This window comes from Carcharhinus amblyrhynchos, chromosome 10, assembly GCF_965287045.1.
Source record: "Carcharhinus amblyrhynchos chromosome 10, sCarAmb.v2.hapA, whole genome shotgun sequence".
NCBI lineage: Eukaryota > Metazoa > Chordata > Chondrichthyes > Carcharhiniformes > Carcharhinidae > Carcharhinus > Carcharhinus amblyrhynchos.
The window spans coordinates 89,841,531-89,864,660 of record NC_137333.1 but is presented as its reverse complement, the minus strand read 5'-3'; the positions used below and the strand labels follow the sequence as shown (position 1 = coordinate 89,864,660).

General features: G+C 44.3%; 1 protein-coding gene across 1 annotated transcript in view; it reads right to left on the bottom strand.

The window, feature by feature from the left end:
• The window catches only part of mgat4a (alpha-1,3-mannosyl-glycoprotein 4-beta-N-acetylglucosaminyltransferase A), a 254,102-nt gene that overhangs the window by 42,390 nt on the left and 188,582 nt on the right, over positions 1–23,130 (bottom strand). The window contains exons 8-9 of the mRNA XM_080197570.1: positions 20,907–21,021; positions 6,005–6,135 (exon numbers count right to left, since the gene is read on the bottom strand). Of these exons, the coding sequence (XP_080053696.1) occupies positions 6,005–6,135; positions 20,907–21,021 (246 nt within the window). The remainder of the gene's footprint in view (positions 1–6,004; positions 6,136–20,906; positions 21,022–23,130) is intronic.

Genomic DNA, 23,130 nt, shown 5'->3' with positions numbered 1-23,130 from the left:
CACTCCATGCCTGAATTGGCCTGATCAGTCATCTTTGGACACACCACATCCAGCCTCAAAATGACTAATGGTGTCGAGGTCCTCATCGACGATGGTGGACGGTCAACAAGTTTAAGTCATGTCAGCCAAGGTTAAAGGTCATAGGCAGTCCAGGGAGAAGGTAAGTGTATATAGTTGGTAGGTAGGATGGACAGAGCTGGATCCTGTGGGGGTCGGGTGTCCCCATTGGGTGAGGTGAGATAAAGAGGACCCTGTGGGTCTGGGAGGACTCCCGTGGGTTATGTCTGGATCTGAGTAATTGTTGCCCAGAAGCTAGAAGTGGTTTTAATCCTTCAAACTTTTTTCCAGGTAACTACCAGAAAACAAAGGATGCTTCCAGTATTCCTGGTGACCACGTGGTCCGGAAGTGTGTCCAGCTACAGCTACTGGTGATCGATATTTCAGAGCTGGAGCTGCCATGGACTCACTGGGCCCTATTTTAGCATTTTGATTCTAAGTGCTGGATGGAGTTGAAACCGGGAGTGTTTCAGATCCGATTTTTAGGCCTGGCCTCAGGCGCCCGCATACGCACGCTGCCTGGAAAAATATCAGCGATTCCGCATTGCGCTACAGAAACCTGTGGGCGGGGCTTAATGTATCCGAAATCCTGCAGCATCAAGCGGAGCCTCCAACTGCGCACGCGCAGAGAAAGATAGACTGTAGCTCCCCTGCCACATTGCTCATTGGCCGGGTAATGCCTCCCCCTGGCCCCCCGCAGACATTGTCCCACCCCCATAACATTGATAAGCCCCTTATACCCCCATCCCCTGCTACCCAGACCATTCATGGCCCCCCACCCCCACTGATCTCAGGCAGAGTAACAGTGGACCCCACCCCCCCCCCAACCCTCACCGTCTACCGATCAGAGGCAGAGTGCAGTCGGACGCTCAGCACTTACCCCCTCACTACCTGGAGCCCTCGAACTGGATTTTAATGGAGAATGTCTGTTTCGCGCTGATTCCGGACGGGTGAATGCAGTGATAAAGGGGGAGGTGCCGGTGCAGTCCATTAAGTCAATTTAAATGCATGCAGATGTATTTAAATGGCCGTCGCACCCACTTCAGGCACGGCCCTGGTTGCAGCCATTTTCGGGCCTTGGTAAAGGGGGTGCTGGCGCGCAGGCGGGTGTGGATCACACTACCCGCCAAATTTACCAAGATCTTGCATCCAAGAATGGGCGCAATGCGATGGTAAAATTGGGTCCACAGAGGAGCATCCACGATGCCGAGAACATCATGGATGTCAAGTTTAGCGAGTTGGTCACTGAAGATTACACAGGCAGAAAGGGAATGACTCGGGAAGGTATTGCAGGAGTCCCCTGTAGTCACCACCCCCCGCCCCTTGCAAACAGACATACCGCTTGGATACTGTTGTGGGGGTGGGGGAAATGGCCTCTCAAGGGAAAAGCAGCAACAGCCAAGTTCATGTTGCCAGAGGTGGCTATAGTGATAGAGTATTCAATAGTAAATGGTACAGACAGACAGGTACTTCTGTGGCAACAGATGTGAATCCAGCATATGTCGCCTCCCTGGTGCCAGGGTCAAGGATGTCACAGAGGGGCTGCGAGGCATTCTGGAGAGGGAGAGTGAACAGCCAGTGGTCTTGGTACACATAGGTTTCCACAATGTGGTTAGTATATAGGTAAAGAAAGGGATGAGATCCTGAAATATAGGAAGTTAGGAGATAAATTAAAATGCAGACCTCAAATATAGTAATCTCACGATTATTCCCAGTGCTGGTGAGAGCAGGAATAAGAAGATAGATCAGATAAATGTGTGGCTGGAGTAATGATATACCAGCTAAGGGTTTAGATTCTTGAGGCAGTTTGATTTTGACTTGATTTATTATTGTCACATGTATTAACATACAGTGAAAAGTATTGCTTCTTGCGCACTATACAGCATGCCGTTCATAGAGAAGAAACCGAGAGAATGCAGAATGTAGTGTTACAGTCATACAGAGAAAGATCAACTTAATGCAAGATAAGTCCATTCAAAAGTCTGACAGCAGCAGGGAAGAAGCTGTTCTTGAGTCAGTTGGTACATGACCTCAGACTTTTGTATCTTTTTCCCCGAAGGAAGAAGGTGGAAGAGAGAATGTCCGGAGTGCGTGAGGTCCTTAATTATGCTGGCTGCTTTTCCGAGGCAGCGAGAAGTATGGACAGAGTCAATGGATGGGAGACTGGTTTGCATGATGTTGGACCAGTTCTGGAGAAGGTGAGACGTGCACGAGCCAGACGGATTACACCTGTGGGCAGAGGTGGGACCAATATCCTCGTAGGGGCTTTTGCTAGTTCCACTGGGGAGGTTTTAAACTAGTAAGGCAGAGAGTGGGAACCAAAGGGAAGGTTTAGATGGATCAGATTCAGATCAGGAAATGTAAAGTAGAACATTAATTAGTGATGTAGTGAACATCTCAGAAAGACAAGGAAACAAGGGTTAAAAAGCATCCAGCAAAGGAAATTGATGGGTTGGGCTGTTTATACTTCAATGCAAGGAATATCATAAACAAAGCAGATGAACTAAGGACTCAGACAGACATATGGCAGCAGGATGCCATTGCTGTAACAGAAACCTGGCTAAAGGAGGGGCAAAATTGACAGCTCAATACCCCTGGATATAGAGTTTTCAGGCAGTGAGTGATAAAAACGGAGATGATGGGGTAACATTATTAGTTAAAGAAGCAACTCCAGTTGTGAGAAGGGATGATACACGAAACGGGTCAACAAATGAGGCTTTATGGGTTGAGTTTAAGAATACAAAAGAGGCAGTTACACCAGTAGCAGTATACTACAGATCACCAAATAGTGAGAGGGAGATAGAGGAACATATATGTAGACAAATTTTTGCCCGTAGGAATAAGAGGGCAACAACAGTAGGAGAATTTAACTATCCCAATAGTTGACTGATTTTCAAACAATAGAAGGGGCATGGAGGGTGAAGAATTAATGCAGTGTCCAGGAAATTATTTTTGAACAATAAGTCCCAAGCCCAATGAGAGGAGACATAATTCTGGATCTAGTCTTGGGAAAGGAAGATGGGCAAATGGGTGAAGTGACAGTGGGTGACCATATCGAGGATAGTGACCACAATTCAGTTAGATTTAGTATTATTATGGAAAAGGACAGAGATAAATCAAGAGTAAAAATCAGGGGAAAAAGGCAAATTTTACAAAGCTGAGAAGTGATTTGTCTAAGGTGGGCTGGACAAGATTACTAAAGGATAAATCAATGGTAAACCAGTGGGAAGCTCCAATAAGTGAGATCCTTAGGGTGCAAAGCAGACAAACCCCTCTCCAAAAATAAGAATGGTACTGCCAAATATAGACCACCCATGGTTGTCTAGAAAGATACAGGGGAAGATTAAACAGAATAAGAAAGTTTATGATAGTCACAAAAAACTCAACACTGCAGAAAGCCCAGAGGAGTACAGAAAGTACAAAGATCAAGTTAAAACAAAAGGAAATCAAAGAGAAAGGGCTTGAAAAAATATTAACAAGCCAGATTAAGGAAAACCCAAAGATGTTATACCTGTACAGAAAGAGTAAAAGGATAATTAAGGAAAAGGTGGGACCTATCAGAGATGAAGAAGGGAACTTGTGTGAATTTGCAGAGGATGTGGGAAAGAGATTTAAATGAAACTGTCTGTCTTTGTATTCACAAAGGAAAGCAACGATGAGGATGTAATAATCCAAGAGAAGCAGGAGGAGACGTTGGATAAAATAATCACAATGAGAAAGGAAGTACAAAGAACAAGGTAATTACAGCAAACGAACAGGCCTTTTGGCCCTCCAAGCCTACACCAATCATACTATACCCATCTGAATTAAAACTCTTCCAGGAACTATATCCCTCTATTCCCATCCTATTCATCTATCTGTCAAGACGCCCCTTAAAAGTCACTATCGTATCTGAGTTGGAGGAATTGGGATCCTTGAAAGTGGATAAGTCACCAGGGCCAGATGGATTGTTCCCTAGGATGTTGAAGGAGGTCAGGGAGGAAATAGCAGATGTTCTGAGGATTATTTTCCAACCTTCACCAGACAGAGGCAAGGTGTCAGAGGACTAAGGAATGCAAATATGGCTCTGTTAGATAAGAAGGAAATGCCAAACAATTATAGGCCAGTTAGTCTTACTTCAGTGGTGGGAAAATTTTTAGAATCAATCCTGAGAGATGGGATAAACCGGCATTTAGAAAAGCACAGACTAGTCAGGGGTAGCCAGCATGGCTTTGTTAAGGGAAGGTCACGCTTTACAAATTTGATTGAATTCTTTGAAGAAAAGACAAGGGGGATTGATGAGATCACTGCAGTGGATATTGTCTACGTGGATTTTAGTCAAGCATTTGACAAGGTCCCACATGACAGACTGATTGAAAAAGTAAAAGCTCATGGAATACAGAGTAATGTGGTGAATTAGATCTAAAGTTGGCTTAGTAACAGGAAAAAAAGGATAATGGGCAAAGGCTGCTCTTGTGAATGGAAAGCTGTTTCAAATAGTGCTCTGCGGAGTTTGATGTTGGGACCCCTGCTGTTTGTCTTACATATTAACAATTTGATTTTAATACAAGAGGCACAATTGGGAAATTGCAGATGACACAAAAATTGGCTGCATAATGGGTAGTGTAGAGGAAAGCTGTAAGCTCCAAAATAATACAGATAGAATCATAGAATCCCTATAGCACAGAAGGAGGCCATTTGGCCCATTGAGTCAGTACTGACCACAGTCCCACCCAGGCCCATTTACCTGCTAATTCCCTGACACTAGGTGCAATTTAGCACGGCCAATTACTTAATAATCCAATTGGTTGGCGGAGTGGGCAGGAAAGTGGCAGATTCAACTCTGATAAGTGTGAGGTAATGCATTTAGGGAGATCAGACAGTAAAAGGGAATACACAATAAACAGGAATATACTGAGAGGGGTAGATGAAGTGAGAGATCTTGGTGTGCAAGACACAGGTCCCTAGAGGTCCCAATGTAGGTACACAAGGTTATAAAGAAGTCATACAGAATGCTCTCTTTCATTGGCAGAGGTATGGAATACAAAAGTAGGGATAAAATGATGAAACTCTATTAGACACTGATAAGGCCACAACTGGAGTATTGTGTGCAGTTCTGTCACCTCATTACAGAAGGGACATAATTGCTCTGGAGAGAGTGCAGGGAAGATTTACCAGGATGTCGCCAGGGCTGGAGAACTGTGGCTTGGAGATGGAGAGGTTAAGGTTGTTTTCCTTGGAACAGAAAGGACGGAAGGGTGACGTGAATGAGGTGTATAAAATTGTAATGGGCAGAGATAGAGGAACCCTTTTCCCTTGGCATTTAGTTCAAAAACCAGGGTTCATAGATTCAAGCTAAGTAACAGGAGGATTAGAGGGGACATGAGGAAGAACTTCTGTACACAGAGAGTGCTGGGTATCTGGAATCCACTGCTTGAGCTGCTGGTGGAGGCAGAGATCCTAAATGTATTTAAAAAGGACCTGGATCTGCATCTTAAGTGCTGTAAGTTCCAGGACTGTGGGTTATGCGCAGGAAAATTGGATTAGAAAGGATGCTTGGGGGTCTTTGGGTCAGCATGGACTAGGTGGGCCAAATAATGATCACCTTCTATGCCTGATCATTTTTATGGTTCTAACTACTGCTGTAAAACAGCCAGAACAATCCAAAGTCTGTGATTTAAATCGATTCCCCGTGTAGGACAGCTGCATGGAGGAAGTTGACACTTGCCAGGGAATTGTCATGCAAGTCTTTACCTGGGAGCTTCTGGGGAATGGAGGGCACCCCCAGTGCATCTTTGGGGGTAATCTCCAGTTACAATGCCCCAGAACTCAGAGGTTAAGGTCCAATCAGTATTTTTTTTATGTTGAGTTTATTTTTTATAATAATAATAAAATCTAATCAATAGTTTCTCATATTGAAAACGAGAACTTGGGTTCAAGTATTTACAGAACAAAGCTCTCCACTTACTGCATCTTTTTCAGGGTTGCAGACCTTCACCCACAAGATGTGGTCTAACAGCCAGTCAATTGGTTTCTCCTTATGGAACATCAAGATGAACTCCACGATAAGATTCAAATCAGGAGCCTGAAACATCTTACCTTGTGAGATAAATGATAAAACATTAACAAATGCAACTGCTGATAAAATCATTTGATACAGTGCACACACAAACATAAAATGATGTTTATTATAAGTGTTTAAAATGACTTGAGCTGTATCCGACAGTTTCACATAACTGGACTTGTTAATTTTTTAAAAGTTAAAATGCATGTTTCTAAACTGCTGTGTATTTCTAAATATTCATGTTCGCTGGGTCCTTTGCCATTGCATACATTGCAGTTCAGTGACTGGAATTTTACTGCCTCATCCACCACAGGAATCGGAGTGGAAAAGGGGTGGACAACGAAAAAGTCCGATGACCTCGAGTGGGATTTTATAGCTTTGGGACGAGCGAGGCTGTACAATCTCACCCAGTGTGTCGGCCTCCAACCAGCAACGTTTGCACACTGGCACAGTGACACAGTGCTGCTGCCTCAAAGCGTTAAGGACCCGGGTTCAATCCCGGCCCCGGGTGACTGTCTGCATGGAGTTTGTACATTCTCCCCATGTCTGCGTGGGTTTCCTCCAGTTTCCTCCCCCCCTCCAAAGATGTGCGGGTTAGGTGGATTGGCCATGGTAAATTATCCCTTTGTGTCGGGGGATTAACAGGGTACATAAATGGAGTTACGGTTAGTGGGAAATGTGTGGGATTGTTGTCAGTGCAGTCTCAATAGACTGACTGGCCTCCTCCTGCACTGTGGGGATTCTATGTAACAAGAGGTCAATAGACACAAAAAATGAAGATACCTCTGGTTGCAATAACTAAAATTATGCTACCAAATTTTTTTTTAAAGAGGTGGGAGAAAAATAAAATCAATCTTTAGACTCCTGGCAGCTCTTGCAATTAATTTTTCCAATTTGTATTTGAGAATCATGCCCAAAATCGGAAAATAGCAAAATATTACAACAGCGATTCAAGAGGGAAAGCGGAAAGCAAGGAAATTCCAGGTCATTTATCCTCCATCTGGGCTGAAGAATCTGCAGTAAGGATAAAATTGGTGAGCGTCTAAGTAGACATAGATTAAAGAAGGAAGGCTAACATCGATTTGTGAAGTGTAGTTAAATTAATGGGAATAAATGAATGTAACAGATGGATTCTCACAAGATGCTTTATAAGGCACCACATGAGACTTTTGCAAAGGTTAAAACATGTGCTTTAGAAGGGAATTAACTTCATTGATAGAAAAATAGCTAGGGTTTAGAAAGTAGCTAGCAGGAGAGTATGGATTTACATAATGTGGTTGGTGTTTTCCCCTACTGTTGGTGCTGGTATCTTTTTTGATTTGCATTTTTTTTTAAAAGAGTTGGACACTGACACAAGGGGAATATTAAAGTTCATTGATGACACCATATTAGTGGCATCACAACCTATGAGGAAGAGATTGCAAGCTGACTGCTGAAAATAGAGACATGCAACCAAAGCTTTTCATCTTGCACTCATCAGGACAGACACAAGAATACCAAAGAAACAACTATTTATTCTGCAAAAGAATAGAGGTGCCTGCATGTGCTAAGAATTACGCTAATAATCAACTTAAGATGACCAGGCAAACTGGCAATGTAGCTCACTTACACTTGGCTAGAAACTACATTGATTCATATTCAGGGTCTTGTCCTCTGCAGGCAAAAAGAATGTGGCATTGTTTGCATTTTTTTGAATAAACAAAATCATGGGGAGGCAATAGTTCCCTGGTACATTTGCTATGGCAATGTTCCAATCAATCAGAGCCGTCTTGCCAACCTATCCGTACCCTTTTCTCATGTTGTATAAATTGTTCTTCTCTTTGAAATTTTGAATTCTTATGTCTGTCCTGATAAGTGCAAGGCAAAAAGTTTTGACAGCATGTCTCTGTTTTCAGCAACACTCCTATTCTGTACTATTAAGCAACTATTTAGATCGCTAGGTGTTGCAGGAAGACAGACAACAATGGGAGCAAATGGATAGCTGATATAATTCAATATAAAGAGGGACATTTAGGGAAAACAAGAACAACGCAAGGTTAAAGTACATGCGGAAAAGGCTATTAAAAAAAACCCACTAGGATTCAAATAAAAGGTAATGTCGCCATAGTCTCAGGTGGCTCTTTGGTTGGGGAGAGCTGACTGGTGTTGATTTAACCTGAGGATAACCACACCTCAGTGAGGGACAAGGCTGAGGTGGTGGTACAGGAATTGAACCCACACTGTGGGCATCGCTCTGCATCACTAATCAGCTATCCAGCCAACTAAGCTAAATTGACCCTGGTGGCACCGAATATAGAAGCAAAATGTTGCTGCATTCTCACAAGGCATTCTTACTGATGTGTTTGCCACTAAAGACATATTCCCATTATATGTTCTTACTTGCTAGCGGAGGCTCTGCTCATTGGGAATAACTGAATTATGTCTCTGTAGGTTTCTATACAAGTCGCTGTTGGTGATGACATGTCTCTAAGTACAAGCCAACACAGCTGGAATATTTTTGTATACCTTTAGGATGCTTAATGAGATGGAGGATAATAGAACCGATTTGAAACAGGTTTTATTTTCTCTCCACTCTTGTCATGACTCATACTATTGGATAATTGTATTCGTCTGACACCTTCCACAAAGAACCATAATCATGTGTGAGTCTAGGCTGTAGACATTAGCAGCTTATTCTGCTATGGGAGAGAAGCAGTTAGAAAGGCAATGGCGGTCAGAGATGAAGGAACGGCACTTGCCATTCACAAGACTGGCAGCCGCCCACAGACTTTTCAATAGGCTTTTGAGTAGAACTTTGCCTTGATCCAGTGTAGTGCCCTCTACAGGGAATTAATGGCAGGTGCGGGTAGGGCAAACAGAAATATGGCTCTTCTACCAATCAAGACTGAATAATCCTCATTGGTGTTTCCTGAATCCTACTGATCCCAGGGGTGACAGGGGCACAGATGCACCAGAGAAAGCGTCCTTTCCGGATGTATCACAGCTTGTTGTGGCTCCTGCACTGACCAAAACTGCAAAAAACTACAAAGGGTTGTGAATGAAGCCCAGTCCATCACTCAAACCAGCCTTCCATCCATTGACCGCCTAGACTTCCTGCTGCCTTGGAAAAGAGGCAGCAGAATCAAGGATCCCACGCACCCTGGACATACTCTCTTCCACCTTCTTCCATCGGGAAAAAGGTACAAAAGTCTGAGATCACGTACCAACCAACTCAAGAACAGCTTCTTTCCTGCTGCCATCAGACTTTTGAATGGACTTACCATATATTAAGCTGATCTTTCTCTACACCATGTCTGTAACTGCAACACTATATTCTGCACCCTATCCTTCTCTTCTCCCCTATGTACGGTATGTTTTATCTGTGTAGTGCGCAAGAAACAATACTTTCATTGTATTCCAATACATACAACAATAATAAATCAAATCAAAGATCAAAGATGGGCACCGAGGGGGGGTCGGAGGTGGTAAGATAGCAGTGTCCCTCTGTAAGGATCCCCACCACTGTACCACCATTGGAGAAGCTCCCCCCATCTGTGGGCTACAAGGTGAATCACTGCCTGCTTCATGGAAGCGAGCAGCCAGCTTTTGTTATTGAAGGTCCTATTAAGGGCCATTGTGCCAGGCCACAGGCATATCACTGATGGTGGACTGATCTCCCCCACCTCTTGGGGAAGCTTCCAGCATCATGGAGGTGGCCAACCTGTGAGGGAGGGCATGTTTGAGGGACAGTGGCGGTGGGTGGGCTTTGGAGCCAGGTTCAAATAGGAGGCAGCGGGCACAAAACATCACCCCTCACCATGCGTGCCCCCCCCCCCACCACCCACCCCCACCCCCGAGGTTCTCCCCTCCAATCTGCAGGGCCTGATGCCTCCTAGGTCCCGCCTCCACATTGATATCCTCATTGATCAGCCTCTGCAGTACCCACCTCTCCCAGCAGGAGTGCTGCTGAGGCTTTCGAGCTGTCAGCCCTCTGATTGGGCCAGTGGCTCAGGACTGAGTTCAATGTCCTTCATTGGCTGGCGATCCCACAGGCAGCCAATCAGAAGGCTATCTGCGGTAAAATCGACAAACCGATCCCACAGCCAGCAAGGATGGATCCCGGATCTGTTTTTTGCTCCAAATTAGGGTCCTAAAGCCTGCTTTAAAATTCAGCCTGCAGAGTCTAAATTGGGAGTTAGAAATGAGGTTTAAATCATATATAAAAAGCAAAATAAAAAATGAGAAAGCAGATGGGGTAAGAGTTTAAGTTTTATCTATTACTGTCACAAGTAGCTTACATTAACACTGCAATGAAGTTACTGTCTCCACATTCCAGCGCCTGTTTGGGTACAATGAAGGAGAATTTATCATGGCCAATGTTCCTAACCAGCATGCCTTTTGGACTGTGGGAGGAATCCGAAGCACCCGGAGGAAACCCACGCAGACATGAGGAGAATGTGCAGACTCCGCACAGACAGTGACCCAAACCAGGAATTGAGCCCTGGTCCCTGGCTCTGTGAGGCAGCAGTGCTAATCATTGAGCCACCATGCCAGGAAGAGCGATAAAAGAGACTAACAAAGTAAAAATGTGAGAAAAAACTCCAGCACTAATTAAATTCTGAGGACTAAGATTCCACATTTATAAAATTATGGTTCAGAAGCAGACCGATAGTTTTTTGTTTGCAATTAAGACTGACTACATCATTAAAAATCCCTGTACACCTGACGATACCACCCCTAATATTTTTGCCCATGTTTAGTGGCACAACTCTGTCTTAAATTTGTCAAAGCACTGCAAGGTACTCAAACTGCAACTTTGGCATTGGTGTGTTTAATTGTACATAATAACATAGAACCTAGAAGCAGGAATAGATCATTCGACCCTTTGAACCTGCTCTGCTACTCATTTTGATCATGGCTGATCATTGAATTCAATATCCTGATCCCCCCCCACCCGACAATATCCTTTGATCCCTTTAGCCCCAAGAGCTTTATCCAATTTCTTCTTGAAATCAGACAATGTTTTGGCCTCAACTACTTTCTGTTGTCGTGAGTTACACACATTCACCACCCTCTGAAGAAATTTCTCCTCACCTCAGCTCCACTTATCCTCAAACTATTCCTAGTTTTGGACTCCTGCACCATTGGGAACATTCTTTTTGAGTCTACCCTGTCTAACCTATTAGAATTCTATAAGTTTTTATGAGACCTTCTCTCACTTTTCTAAAGTAACTGACTTAGTCTCTCCTCATATGACAAACATGCCATCCCAGAAATCAGCCTGGTAAACATACGCTGTACCTTGTGTATAGCAAAGGCGTCCTTCCTCAGACGAGGACACTAAAACTGCATACAATACTCCAGGAGTGGTCTCACCAGCATCCTATACAATTGCAGCAAAGCATCCCTTTCCCAAAGCTTAAATCCTCTCGATGAGAGCCAACATACCATTTGCCTTCTTTACTGCCTGCTGTACCTGTGTGCTTACTTTCAACAACTTTGGGGTGGCACAGCAGCACAGTGATTAGCACTGCTGTTTCACAGCTCCAGGGACCTGGGTTCGATTCCCAGCTCGGGTCACTGTCTATGTGGAGCATGCACATTCTCCTCATGTCTGCGTGGGTTTCTTCCGGGTGCTCTGGTTTCCTCCCACAGTCCAAAGATGTGCAGGTTAGGTTGACTGGCTGTGCTAAAAAATTGCCCCATAGTGTCCTGAGTTGCGTAGGTTTGAGGGATTAGTGGGTAAATTACAGAGGGATATGGGGTAGGGCCTGGGTGGGATTCTATTGAGTGCAGATTCGATGGGCCGAAGGGCCTCTTTCTGCACTGTAGGGTTCTATGATTCTATGAACTGATGCATGAGGACGCCAAAGTCTCACTGAGTATCCGCCTCTCTCAATTTACACCCATTCAAATAATAATCTGTTTTCATATTATTGCTACATTATCCACATTATACTGCATCTGCCATGCAGATGCCCACACACTCAGCCTATCCAAAAAATTCTGAAGCATCTCTGCATCGTTCTCACAGTTCACTCTCCCACCCGATTTTGTATCATGTCCAAATCTGAAGATAATACATTCAATTCCCTCTTCCAAATTATTACTATATAATGGGAATTGTTGGGGTCCTAGCACAGATCCCTGCGGAACTCCACTAGTCACAGGCTGCCAAATCAGAAAAAGACCCATTTATGGGTCTCTTAGCTTCCTAGCTGCTAACCAGCTTTCTATTCAACTCATGGCATTACCTGCAAATGTTGCCATCTGGATTACTCAGTGGTAATGGTGAACAATATTGGCCTTGCTGCTATTCAATACAAAATCCAGTTAATTAAATTAACAGCCCAGACAGCTGAAAGCAATGCTGCTAATGGCATTGTGCCACACAATGATTTATCCTCTGGGACATTAGCGATCTGTCTCCTCTCATTAGATTTAAAAAGAGACAGAAAAGGCAAGGAAAGACCAAGGCTGTTTCAACGACAGCACAATGTCAAATTGCCTCCTTCTGGTTAAACAACTGGGATGAGATTTTGTTAAAAATGGTAATATTTTACAATCCACATCGTGTGAATTTTTATCCTGGAGAGACTGCAGGAAATGAGCCAGATGTTCATGGAGTATCACCAAGATGGTACACCACATTCATTATCTAAGCTATGAAACAATGGCCTAGGAGCCCCCTACCATCCTCTCCATCACTTGATTAAGCTATATAATTTATATATAAATATGTTGTATATCTCAGTATAACTTCAGTTCTTGATTAATAAGGGGATTAGAGGGTATGGGGGAAAAAGCAGGAGAATGGGGATAAGAAAAATATCAGCCATGATTGAACGGCAGAGCAGACTTGATGGGCCAAGTGGCCTCATTCTGTTCCTATAAAGTTTATTTAATAGTCACATTACATCAACACTGCAATGAAGTTACTGCGAAATTCCTCTAGTTGCCACACTCCGCCGCCTGTTCGGGTCAATGCACCTAACTAGCACTTCTGAAAGACTGTGGGAGGAAATCGGAGCACCCGGAGGAAACCCAAGCAGAGATGGGGAGAACGTGCAAACTCCATGCAAACAGTGACTTAAGCCGGTAATTGAACCTGGGGCTGTGAGGCAGCAGTGCTAACCACTGTGCCACCGTGTTTTATGGTCTTATCGCGTTGAAATCCCATTGGATTGGTTACTGGGATGGGGAAAAAAGAAGTATAATCTCAGCGAGGGGGCGGCTATTTGGGACTGAGTTCAAGAGAAATATTTTCACTCAAAGCATTGCGAATCAAGGTAATTCTTCACCACACAAGGTCGGGGATGCCCAGTCGCTGAGTACATTCAATGTTGAAATTTATAGGATTTTGAACTGGAAGGGAATCAAGGGATTCGGGGTCAGGCGGGAAAGTGATGTTGCTGTGAAATATCAGCCAAAATTCTACTGAATGTCTGCCAAGATTTCATGGAATAGCAGAGCAATGCCAATGCGGCTGTCACTCCTGTGCCTGCCCCTATTTTTTAGCTTGTCATAGAATCCCTACAGTGTAGGAGGAGACCATTCAGCCCATCGAGTCTGCACCGACTCTCCTACAGAGCATTTCACCCGGGTCCTATCCCCACTAATCCCTCTAACCTACACATCGTGGGACACTAAGGGGCAATGTAGCTTGGCTAATCTACCCAACCTGCACATCTTTGGGAGAGTGGGAGGAAACTGGAGCACCCCGGAACAAACCCATGCAGATACGGGGAGAATGTGGGTATCCCACAGTACCCACTGTGCCACCGTTATGTTACCTGTCTCACTATTTTCCCAGATCGCCAGTGTCTCAAAGTATTTTCAACAATCGTTGGGAGTTCTTTCACCACTGTTACATAGGCACTCAAGAAGTTCATTTTCCTGTATTTCCCCCCTCTACCTCACCCCCCACACTCCCCATCATTTCCATTCATAATTTGCAATTTCTAATCATGCTTTCCATACAGAAGATTTTTTTAACTGACAACCAGAGAACAAAGGCTTTGTTAATGCCGAACAGCTCATCACTATCCCCGTGTCCATATAAATTAGCTGCAATGAAGCAGAGATGTAAAATACTACTCATATGGATTCTCATTTATTTTGATACAAATCAAAAATGGATACATGTCTGACTAGAGATAAAAGCCTATAAAAGAGCTCTTAACAAGCAAACACTTGAATGCTTAATTAATTGTTTAAAATCTCTATTTCCTAATTGCAGCATTTAGCATTAATAGCTCAAGTAATAAGTCGCTGGTCTCTCATCATTTTTTTGAAAAACGTTCTAATCAACAGGTGGCATGACTTGTCCCCATTGTTCTGTCAATTAAACAGTCAAATTCAGGACCTGCCTATGAATCATCTCACATTAATGGAGCAGATGACAAGCTAAGCAACAGAACTCACTATCGCAAGGGCACCAGTAATTTTGGAAAGTGCAATGCTTTCAAAATGGCAGCTGCGGAGTCTGAAGGGCATTATGAATCTGAGAAATGAGATAGGCCATCCAGTGCTTAAAGTTTACTCATTAGTGCCACAAGTAGGTTTACATTAATGTTGCAATGAAGTTACTGTGAAAATCCTCTAGTCGCTACACTCCGGCACCCATTTGGGGGAGAATTGAGCGTGGCCAATGCACCTAACCAGCATGTCTTTAAGAAAGGAAGCAGGGATAATCCAGCAATTGTAGGCTGGTGAGCTTGACATCAGTGGCGGGGAAGCTTTTGGAGAAGATAGGGAGGGGCAGGATATATGCACATTTGGTTTTGTATGGGGAAGGTCATGTCTCACCAACTTGACTGGGTTTTTTGAAGAGGCGACAAAGAAAATTGTTGCGGGAAGGGCTGTGGACGCTAGTAAAGTGTTTGACAAGATCCCACATTGCAGACTGGTACAAAAACTAAAATCACATGGGGTTCAGGATGGGCTGGCTCAATGGATGTAGAACTGGCTTAGTTATAGAGGACAGAGAGTAGCAGTGGAAGTGTGCTTTTCAGAATGGAGATCTGTAGCTAGTGGTATTTCACAGAGATCAGTGCTGGGATCTCAGTTGTTTGTAGCATATATAAATAATCTGGAGGAAAATGTGAGTGGTCTGATTAGTAAGTTTGCAGATAACACAAAGATTGGTAGAATTGCTGATAGTGCCATGGATTGTCAGATGATTCAACAGAATATAGATAGATTGGAGGCCTGGGCACAGATTTGGTAGATAGAATTTAATCTGGACAAACGTGAGGTGATGCATCTTGGTGGATCAAATTTAGGTGTGAATTATACTGTAAATGGCAGAACCCTTGGGAACATTAACATACAGAGGGATCTGGGCGTGCAGGTCCACAGTTCCCTAAAAATGGCAAAACACCAAGGTGATTAAGAGGGTATATGGCATGCTTGCCTTCATCAGCTGGGGCATTGAGTACAGGAGTTGGGAAATTGTGTTGCAGCTATATAAAACCTTAATTAGGCTGCATTTGGAGTATTGCATGCAGTTCTGGTCGCTACAGTACCAGAAGGATGTGGCAGCTTTGGAGAGAGTGCAAAGAAGGTTCTCTAGGAAGGTTCTAGAGGATGTTGGCTAGGAGGGGAGGTTGAATAAATGAAGATTGTTTTCACTGTAAAGACAGAGGCTGAGGGGAGACCTGATAGAGGTCTACACAATTATGAGAGGCTTAGACAGGGCAGATAGTCAGAGGCTTTTCTCCAAGGATGGAAGTGTCAATTACAAGGGGACGCAGGTTCAAGGTGAGAGGGGGAAAGTTTAAGGGAGATGTATGGGAGAAGTTTTTCACACAGAGAGTGGTGGGTGCCTGGAACGTGCTGCCAGAGGAGGTGGTGGAAGCAGGCACACTAGCAACATTTAAGAGGCCTCAGGACGGGTACATGAATAGGGAGGGAATAGAGGGATATGAATAAAGTAAGGGCAGAAGGCTTTTTTTAAAGTTAGGGCATCATGGTTGGAACAAGCTTGGAGGATTGAAGGGTGTGTTCCTTTGCTGTACTTTGTTCTTTGTCTTTAGGAAACCGGAGCACCCAGAGGAAACCCATGCAGCCTCCGCACAGTGACCCAAGCCGGGAACTGAACCTGGGTCCCTGGCGCCGTGAGGCAAGAGTGCTAACCACTGTGCCACCGTGCTGCTCACTGTGCCACCCACTGTGCTGTGTTTCGCTGTTCAACTGAATCATGACTGATCTGCATCTTAGTTCCTCATTATCTGCTGCATCGCTGCATATCCCTCAACACCAAGGAAAAGCCATCAATCTCAGGTTTAAAGCCATTACGCGAGCTATCACCCACCACTTATTGTGTGAGTGCGTTCCACATTTGGAGCAACTTGCTCCTTCGAGTTATAAATGGAACGCAAAAGGTGATTGTAGCGATTGATAGGATTATAGATAAATACAGCCAGGGAAACAAACCTTCAGGATAAAGATAATGTGAGATTGTGAAGAGATAAAACGAGATTAAGCATGGGTAGATTACACCGAGGGACACTGCTGACAGGTGGATACTTATCAGCAAGATATCACAAGAGTTCAAAGAGGGTAACACTGCTCAGGAGGATGTGCATAAAAATTCCCAAACAGCAAGGGCTGATTTCCAAAATTCTGCTGGAATTCACAAGGTAAATTCCTCTTTTACAGCGAGGCCTCAGTGATGTTTGAGGGCTCTCCGTTTCAGAACATCATCAATGTTACTCCTGGCTTTACAGTTTTGTGACATTGCTCCAGTTATTTGTTGCCACTGGGGGTTGTACATAAGGACAGGCTGAGGTCAGTGATTCACTGTGTGGGTTGCTGAATGTTTTAAAGTGACTGGCCCAGAGAGAGAAGAACTCCCCTGGGCTGTGGCAGGTCAAAAGATTAACATTCATTCGTTCCGTTTGGGTTTTCTTTGCAGAAGCGATATTATTTGACAGACATAAATCACGTCCACCCAATTTCACTGTTCCTTCTATTAAAGTAGGATTTCTGTCTGTATTTTATATAGAGAGACTGACCGGGTTTATTTATATGTTGTAGCACACGTTCAATAGAATATTACTCGCGGTTAGCTCAGTTGGCTGGACAGTTTGTGACGCAGTTTGCCTCCAACTGTGTGGGTTCATAGAATCGTAGAAGGTCTAAGTGCAAAAGGAGGCCAATCAGCCCATCGAGGCTATACTGACAACAATCCCACCCAGACACTATCCCCATAACCCCACATATTTACCCTGCTAATCCCCCTCCCCTGGCACTAAGGGGCAATTTAGCACTGCCAATCAACCTAATCTGCACATCTTTGCTGTGTGGGAGGAAACCAGAGCACCCGGAGGAAACCCACACAGAACTGGAAGAACTCCAATTCCCATACCGGCTGAGGTTATTCATGAAGGCCCCATCTGCTCAATGTTGCCCCTCATCTGAGGTGATCCTCAGGTTAAATCGCCATCACAAAAGAGGAGAATCATTTGTGACTATGGCAAGTTTACCTTTCACTTGCCTCAGTTGTAGGTTGGTGATAATGGCCAGGATATTTTGGATGCTGGGGTTTATTGTCCTACCCCTCAGTCGGTGGGGAATGCATCCTTGGTGATAATGCTGACTGGAAGTGGGCCTTCTGACACTCACCCCCACCTCAGATAGCTGCCGGCCTCGCTGATTACTTGGCCACTGCTGGGACAACAAGCAGTTCTTGGAGTCTAACTCCCAGAGTGCAAGACCTGGTATGTGCAGGATGTCTCAGCGTTGGGAGGGAGGTGAGGCCCAAGGGTTGGGGATTGTTGATGGAGAAACTGAGGGAGAGTAGGGGTTTGGGGGGGATTCCTGGGTGTGAGTACCCTGTGGGGCAGGTTATTGATGGAGATGCCAGTGTCCCCCTCACCTTCCCATCCCAGATATGAGCAACGTGACTTTCCAGACTCCTGACATTCCAACTTCTCAAAATGGAGGCCAGGTGAGAAATGATCCTTGCGTAGTCATGATCTGTTCACGCAAGGCTGGGTGGGGTGGCCTAGGCCTCACTGTCCGACTGTAAAATAGCAGACAGGCCAGGGTGGGCAGGAAGGCTGTCTCAAGATTGTCACAGCTTTCCCCGGCCAACCCTCCACCTGCAAATCCTCCAACAGGAGGCAATGAAACCGTCTATATATCATTGAATTGAATTGCAGAAACATAGGAGCCATAAGAATGTTACCAACGTACTGCTATCTCAATCAGTTTATTTCTGGTTAAATTCAGTATCCATAGATGATGGAATTTGAAGCCTAAGCCAGGTTTCCAAAGACAAATTCCTATTAGGACAGAGAATATAGGGCTAGTTGTTCCAAGATCATGGGAGGAAAGTGGGTTGGAAGAGTCCGCCCAGAGTTTCATCAGGTTACTGTACAGGCAATCTTGTGAACCATTTGAAAGAAATCACGAAGGAAACATAAAGGAGAATGTGTGTCATTTTTAATTCACACATGGGATGTCATCATCCCGGACTGGACCAGCATTTATTGCAATTCACCACAGATCCTTAGGCAGCACCTTCCAAAACCATTAACCACATCCATCTACAAAGGACAAGGGTAGCACGTACATGGGAACACCACCATCTGCAAGTTCCCCTCCGAGCAGCTCACTGTCCTAACTTGGACATATATCGCTATTCCTTTGTAGTTGCTGAGTCAAAATTCGGGAACTTCTTTCGTGTGTCAACCCATAGCACATGGACTGCAGCAATTCGAGAAGGCAGTTCACCACCACCTTATCAAGGGCTACTAGGGATGGGCAATAAATGCTGGCCAGCCAGCGATGCCCATGTCCCTCAAACAAATAAAACAAAATACTGTTAATTGCTGTAGATGGGGTGGTTTGCTAGGCCATTTCAGGGAGCATTTAAGAATCAACCACACTGCTTTGGCTCTGAAGTCACATGTTAAGTCAGACCAAGGAAGGACAGTAGATTTCCTTCCCGAAGGACATTAGAGACCAGGTTGGTCTTTACAACAACTGATGATAGTTTTATAGTCACCGTTACTGAGGTCAGACTGATCCCAGATTGACTGAATTTAAATTCCACTGGGTGCTGTCGTGGGATCTCGACCTGTGTCTCTAGAGTATAAAGCTTGGCTCTCTAGATCACAAGTCCATCGACATTACCACTGTGTCATCGTCTCCCTCGAACTACAAAGTGGTAATGGGACAAAGAATCTGGAAGTGCCACAGATCTAATGACTGAGGCAGTGATTTGTTTGATTTATTATTGTCACATATATTGGGAAACAATGAAAATTATTGTTTCTTGCGCATTATACAGACAAAGCATACTGTTCATCAAGTACATAGGGGAGAAGGAATGGAGAGGGTGCAGAATATAGTGTTACAGTCGTAGCTAGGGTTGTAGAGGAAGATCAGTTTAATATAAGGAAGGTCCATTCAAAGGTTTGATGGCAGCATAGTCATAGAGGTTTACAGCATGGAAACAGGCCCTTCGGCCCAACTTGTCCATGCTGCCCCTTTTTAAAACACTAAGCTAGTCCCAATTGCCCACATTTGGCGCATATCGCTCTGTAGCCATTTTACCCATGTAACTGTCTAAACGCTTTTTAAAAGACAAAATTGTACCCACCTCTACGTCTACTTCTGGCAGCTTGTTCCAGACACTCACCACCCTGTGTGTGAAAAAATTGCCCCTCTAGACATTTTTGTATCTCTCCCCTCTCACTTTAAACCTATACCCTCTACTTTCAGACATCCCCATCTTTGGGAAAAGATATTGGCCATCTAGCCAATATCTAGATGGCCAATCTAGATAGGGATTATTTTATAGACCTCTACAAAGATCATCCCTAGCCTCCTACATTCCAGAGAAAAAAGTCCCAGTCTATCCAGCCTCTCCTTATAACTCAAACCATTAAGTCCCGGTAGCATCCTAGTAAGAGAGAGTGAGGTGCGACCAGAATCTGAGGAGTTGAGCACAAGGCACAGAACAGGTTGGCGAAAGGCCATTGAAATAAGATGGGGTGAGTCCCAAAATGATTTGAAAACAAGGCCAAGAACCCTAGAGACAGAGACTGAGGGCCGGGAACCGACACGGCTTAGTGAGAACAGCAAGGCAGTGTACCAGATTCAAAGGGAAAGTGAACATGGCTCACACCATTATCATCTGTGTGCTTGTTTTCATGTGGATGCCTGCTGAAAATGTGTGAATATCATGAATTTACTGTTGTTTGAGAAGGATATAGAGGAGGAGGTGTGCAAGGACAGAATTTGATTCTAGACAAATAATAAAGGTTCAGTGGCAGATGGTAGAAGCACAGCAAGGCACTTCTATGGAGGCGGAAAAATATGCCCTTTGAAAAAGCGTGCTGCAAAATGATACGTTGCTCAGAATCGAAGAATCCTTACTCTGCAGAAAGAGGCCATTCGAGCCTGCATCGACAACAATTCCACCCAGGCCCTATCTCCATAACCCCCACACATTTACCCTGCTAATCCCTCTGACACTGAGGGGCAATTTAGCCTGGCCAATTCGCATATCTTTGGAGTGTGGGAGGAAACCGGAGCACCCGGAGGAAACCCACGCAGACACGAGGAGAATGTGCAAACACCACACAGACAGACAGTCACCTGAGGTTGGAATTGAACCCGGGTCCCTGGCGCTGTGAGGCAGCAGTGCTAACCACTGTGCCACCCAATTAGAACTACAAATATTATGAAAATAGATTAAATTATAGTGGTTTTATTATTGAAAGCTACGAAACCAACATTTTCTTCCATCGCGTTGACTTAAAACGTTGTGATTTTTCGCACATTTTTCTGCATCAATGTTTTTTTTTCTTACCGATGAATCCCAACTGTGAGAATTCTAGAACCATCCAGTCTTCAGAAGAAAGCTGAAGTGCAAAATTTTTCATGGTGCTGAAGTAATGATCTTTGGCAACGATGTCATCTTCAAGCTGTAGGGAAGCACAAAACAGTTTGTATTTTGACCCAAAAACACATTATGTCTTAAAAAGTTCAAAACTGGGATAGAGTCAGGCAAATTCACGCGTCTTCTAATGATGCACTCAGAAGCCAGGCAGTAAATAAACCTTTGATGGTCCATTCATACATTATGAATGACCTTCCGTTCAATTATCTAAACTTATATTTTAACATGAACCACAAGGCAGGGATGATAGAGAACGAGACCCACACGAGCAGCTTGGAGGAGACAAAACTTCCAACTGCGGAAGTGATAGAGAATAAAGTCAGCGTGACGGTTTGGCAGGGGCAAAACTCCCTGCAGAGCTTCCAGAATGATCAATTTTTCCACATTAGAGGAATCCATGAATCTATTCACAAGTTGGCAATAGATAATGGCTCAGTCTGTACTTTAACAGATCTCAGTATCCCTACAGTGCAGAAGGGAGCCAATTGGCCCATCGAGTTTGCACCAACCACAATCCCACCCAGGCCCTAGCCCTGTAACCCTGTTGATCCCCCTGACATGAATGGACAAGTTATCATGGCCAATCCGCCTAACCCGCACACCATTGGGCTGTGGGAAGAAACGAGAGTACCCGGAGGAAACCCATGCAGACTCCACACAGTGACCCAAGCTGGGAATCAAACCCGGGTCTCTGGGACTGTGAGGCAGCAGTCCTAACCATTGTGTCACCGTGCCACCCATTCCTTTGAGGATCTGGGTGTCACCGATTGGGCCAGCATTTGTTGTCCATTCCTGAATGCCCCATTTCAGAGGGATATTAAAGACTAAACCATATTGCTGTAGATCCGGAGTCACATGTAGGCCAGACCGGGTAAGGATGGCAGAATTCCTTCCCTAAAGGGCATTAGTTTTAAGTTTATGTTTATTTATTGGTGTCATAGGTAGGTTTATCTTAACACTACAATGAGGTTACTGTGAAAATCTCCTAGTCGCTACACTCTGTCGCACTGAGGGAGAATTTAGCATGGCCCATGCACCTAACCAGCATGTCTTTCGAACTGTGGGGCGAAACCGGAGCACCCAGAGGAAACCCACGCAGACACAGGGAGAAAGTGTAGATTCTGCAGAGACAGCAACCTAAGCTGGGAATTGAACCTGGGTCCCTGGCGCTGTGAGGCAAGCAGTGCTGATTAGTGAACCAGATGGGTTTTTATGACAAATGACAATGGTTTCATGGTCATCATTAGACTTTTAATTCCAGATTCTTATTGAATTCAAATTTCACCTCATGCCTTAGTGGGATTCGAACCTAGGTCCCCAGAGCAGTGACAATACCACTATGTCAGCACTTCTCCAACAGGATATAACCAGCCATTTTGTCATTTACGCTCCATCTCTGTCTCCCACCATCCTTCTTCATCGAACTCCATAAACATAACCCTCTACTGATGCATTTTGGTAGACTGAACCAGGACAGGACTTACTCAGTTAATGGTAGGGCGTTGGGGAGAGTTACAGAACAAAGAGACCTAGGGATACATGTTCATAGCACCTTGAAAGTGGAGTCACGGGTGGACAGAATGGTGAAGGCATTGAGCATGCTTAGTTTCATTGGTCAGAACATTGAAGTGGGTATGCCGGCGTTACAGGACTTGGGACGTCTTGTTGAAGTTGTTCAACACATTGGTAAGGCCACATTTGGAATATTGTGTACAGTGTACAATGTATTGTGAATAGGTCATCCTATCATAGAAAGGATTTTATTAAAATAGAAAGAGTGCAGAACTTAATTGTTTGAGTTATATGGAGAAACTGGATATACTGAATCATTTTCTCTCAGGCATAGAAGGCTGAGGGGTGATCTTATAATGAGGGACATAGATAATATGCTGGTTAGGTGCACTGGCCATGCTAAATTTATCTCAGTGTACCCGAACAGATGCCAGAGTGCGGCGACTAGAAGATTTTCACAGTAACTTCATTGCAGTATTAATGTAAGCCTACTTGTGACACTAACTAATAACATAGATAATGTCCCTCATAAATAATGAGGAACATAGATCAGTTAGATAGTCAATACCTTTTCCCAGAGGAAGGGGAGTCTAAAATTAGAAGGCACAGATTTAAGGTGAGA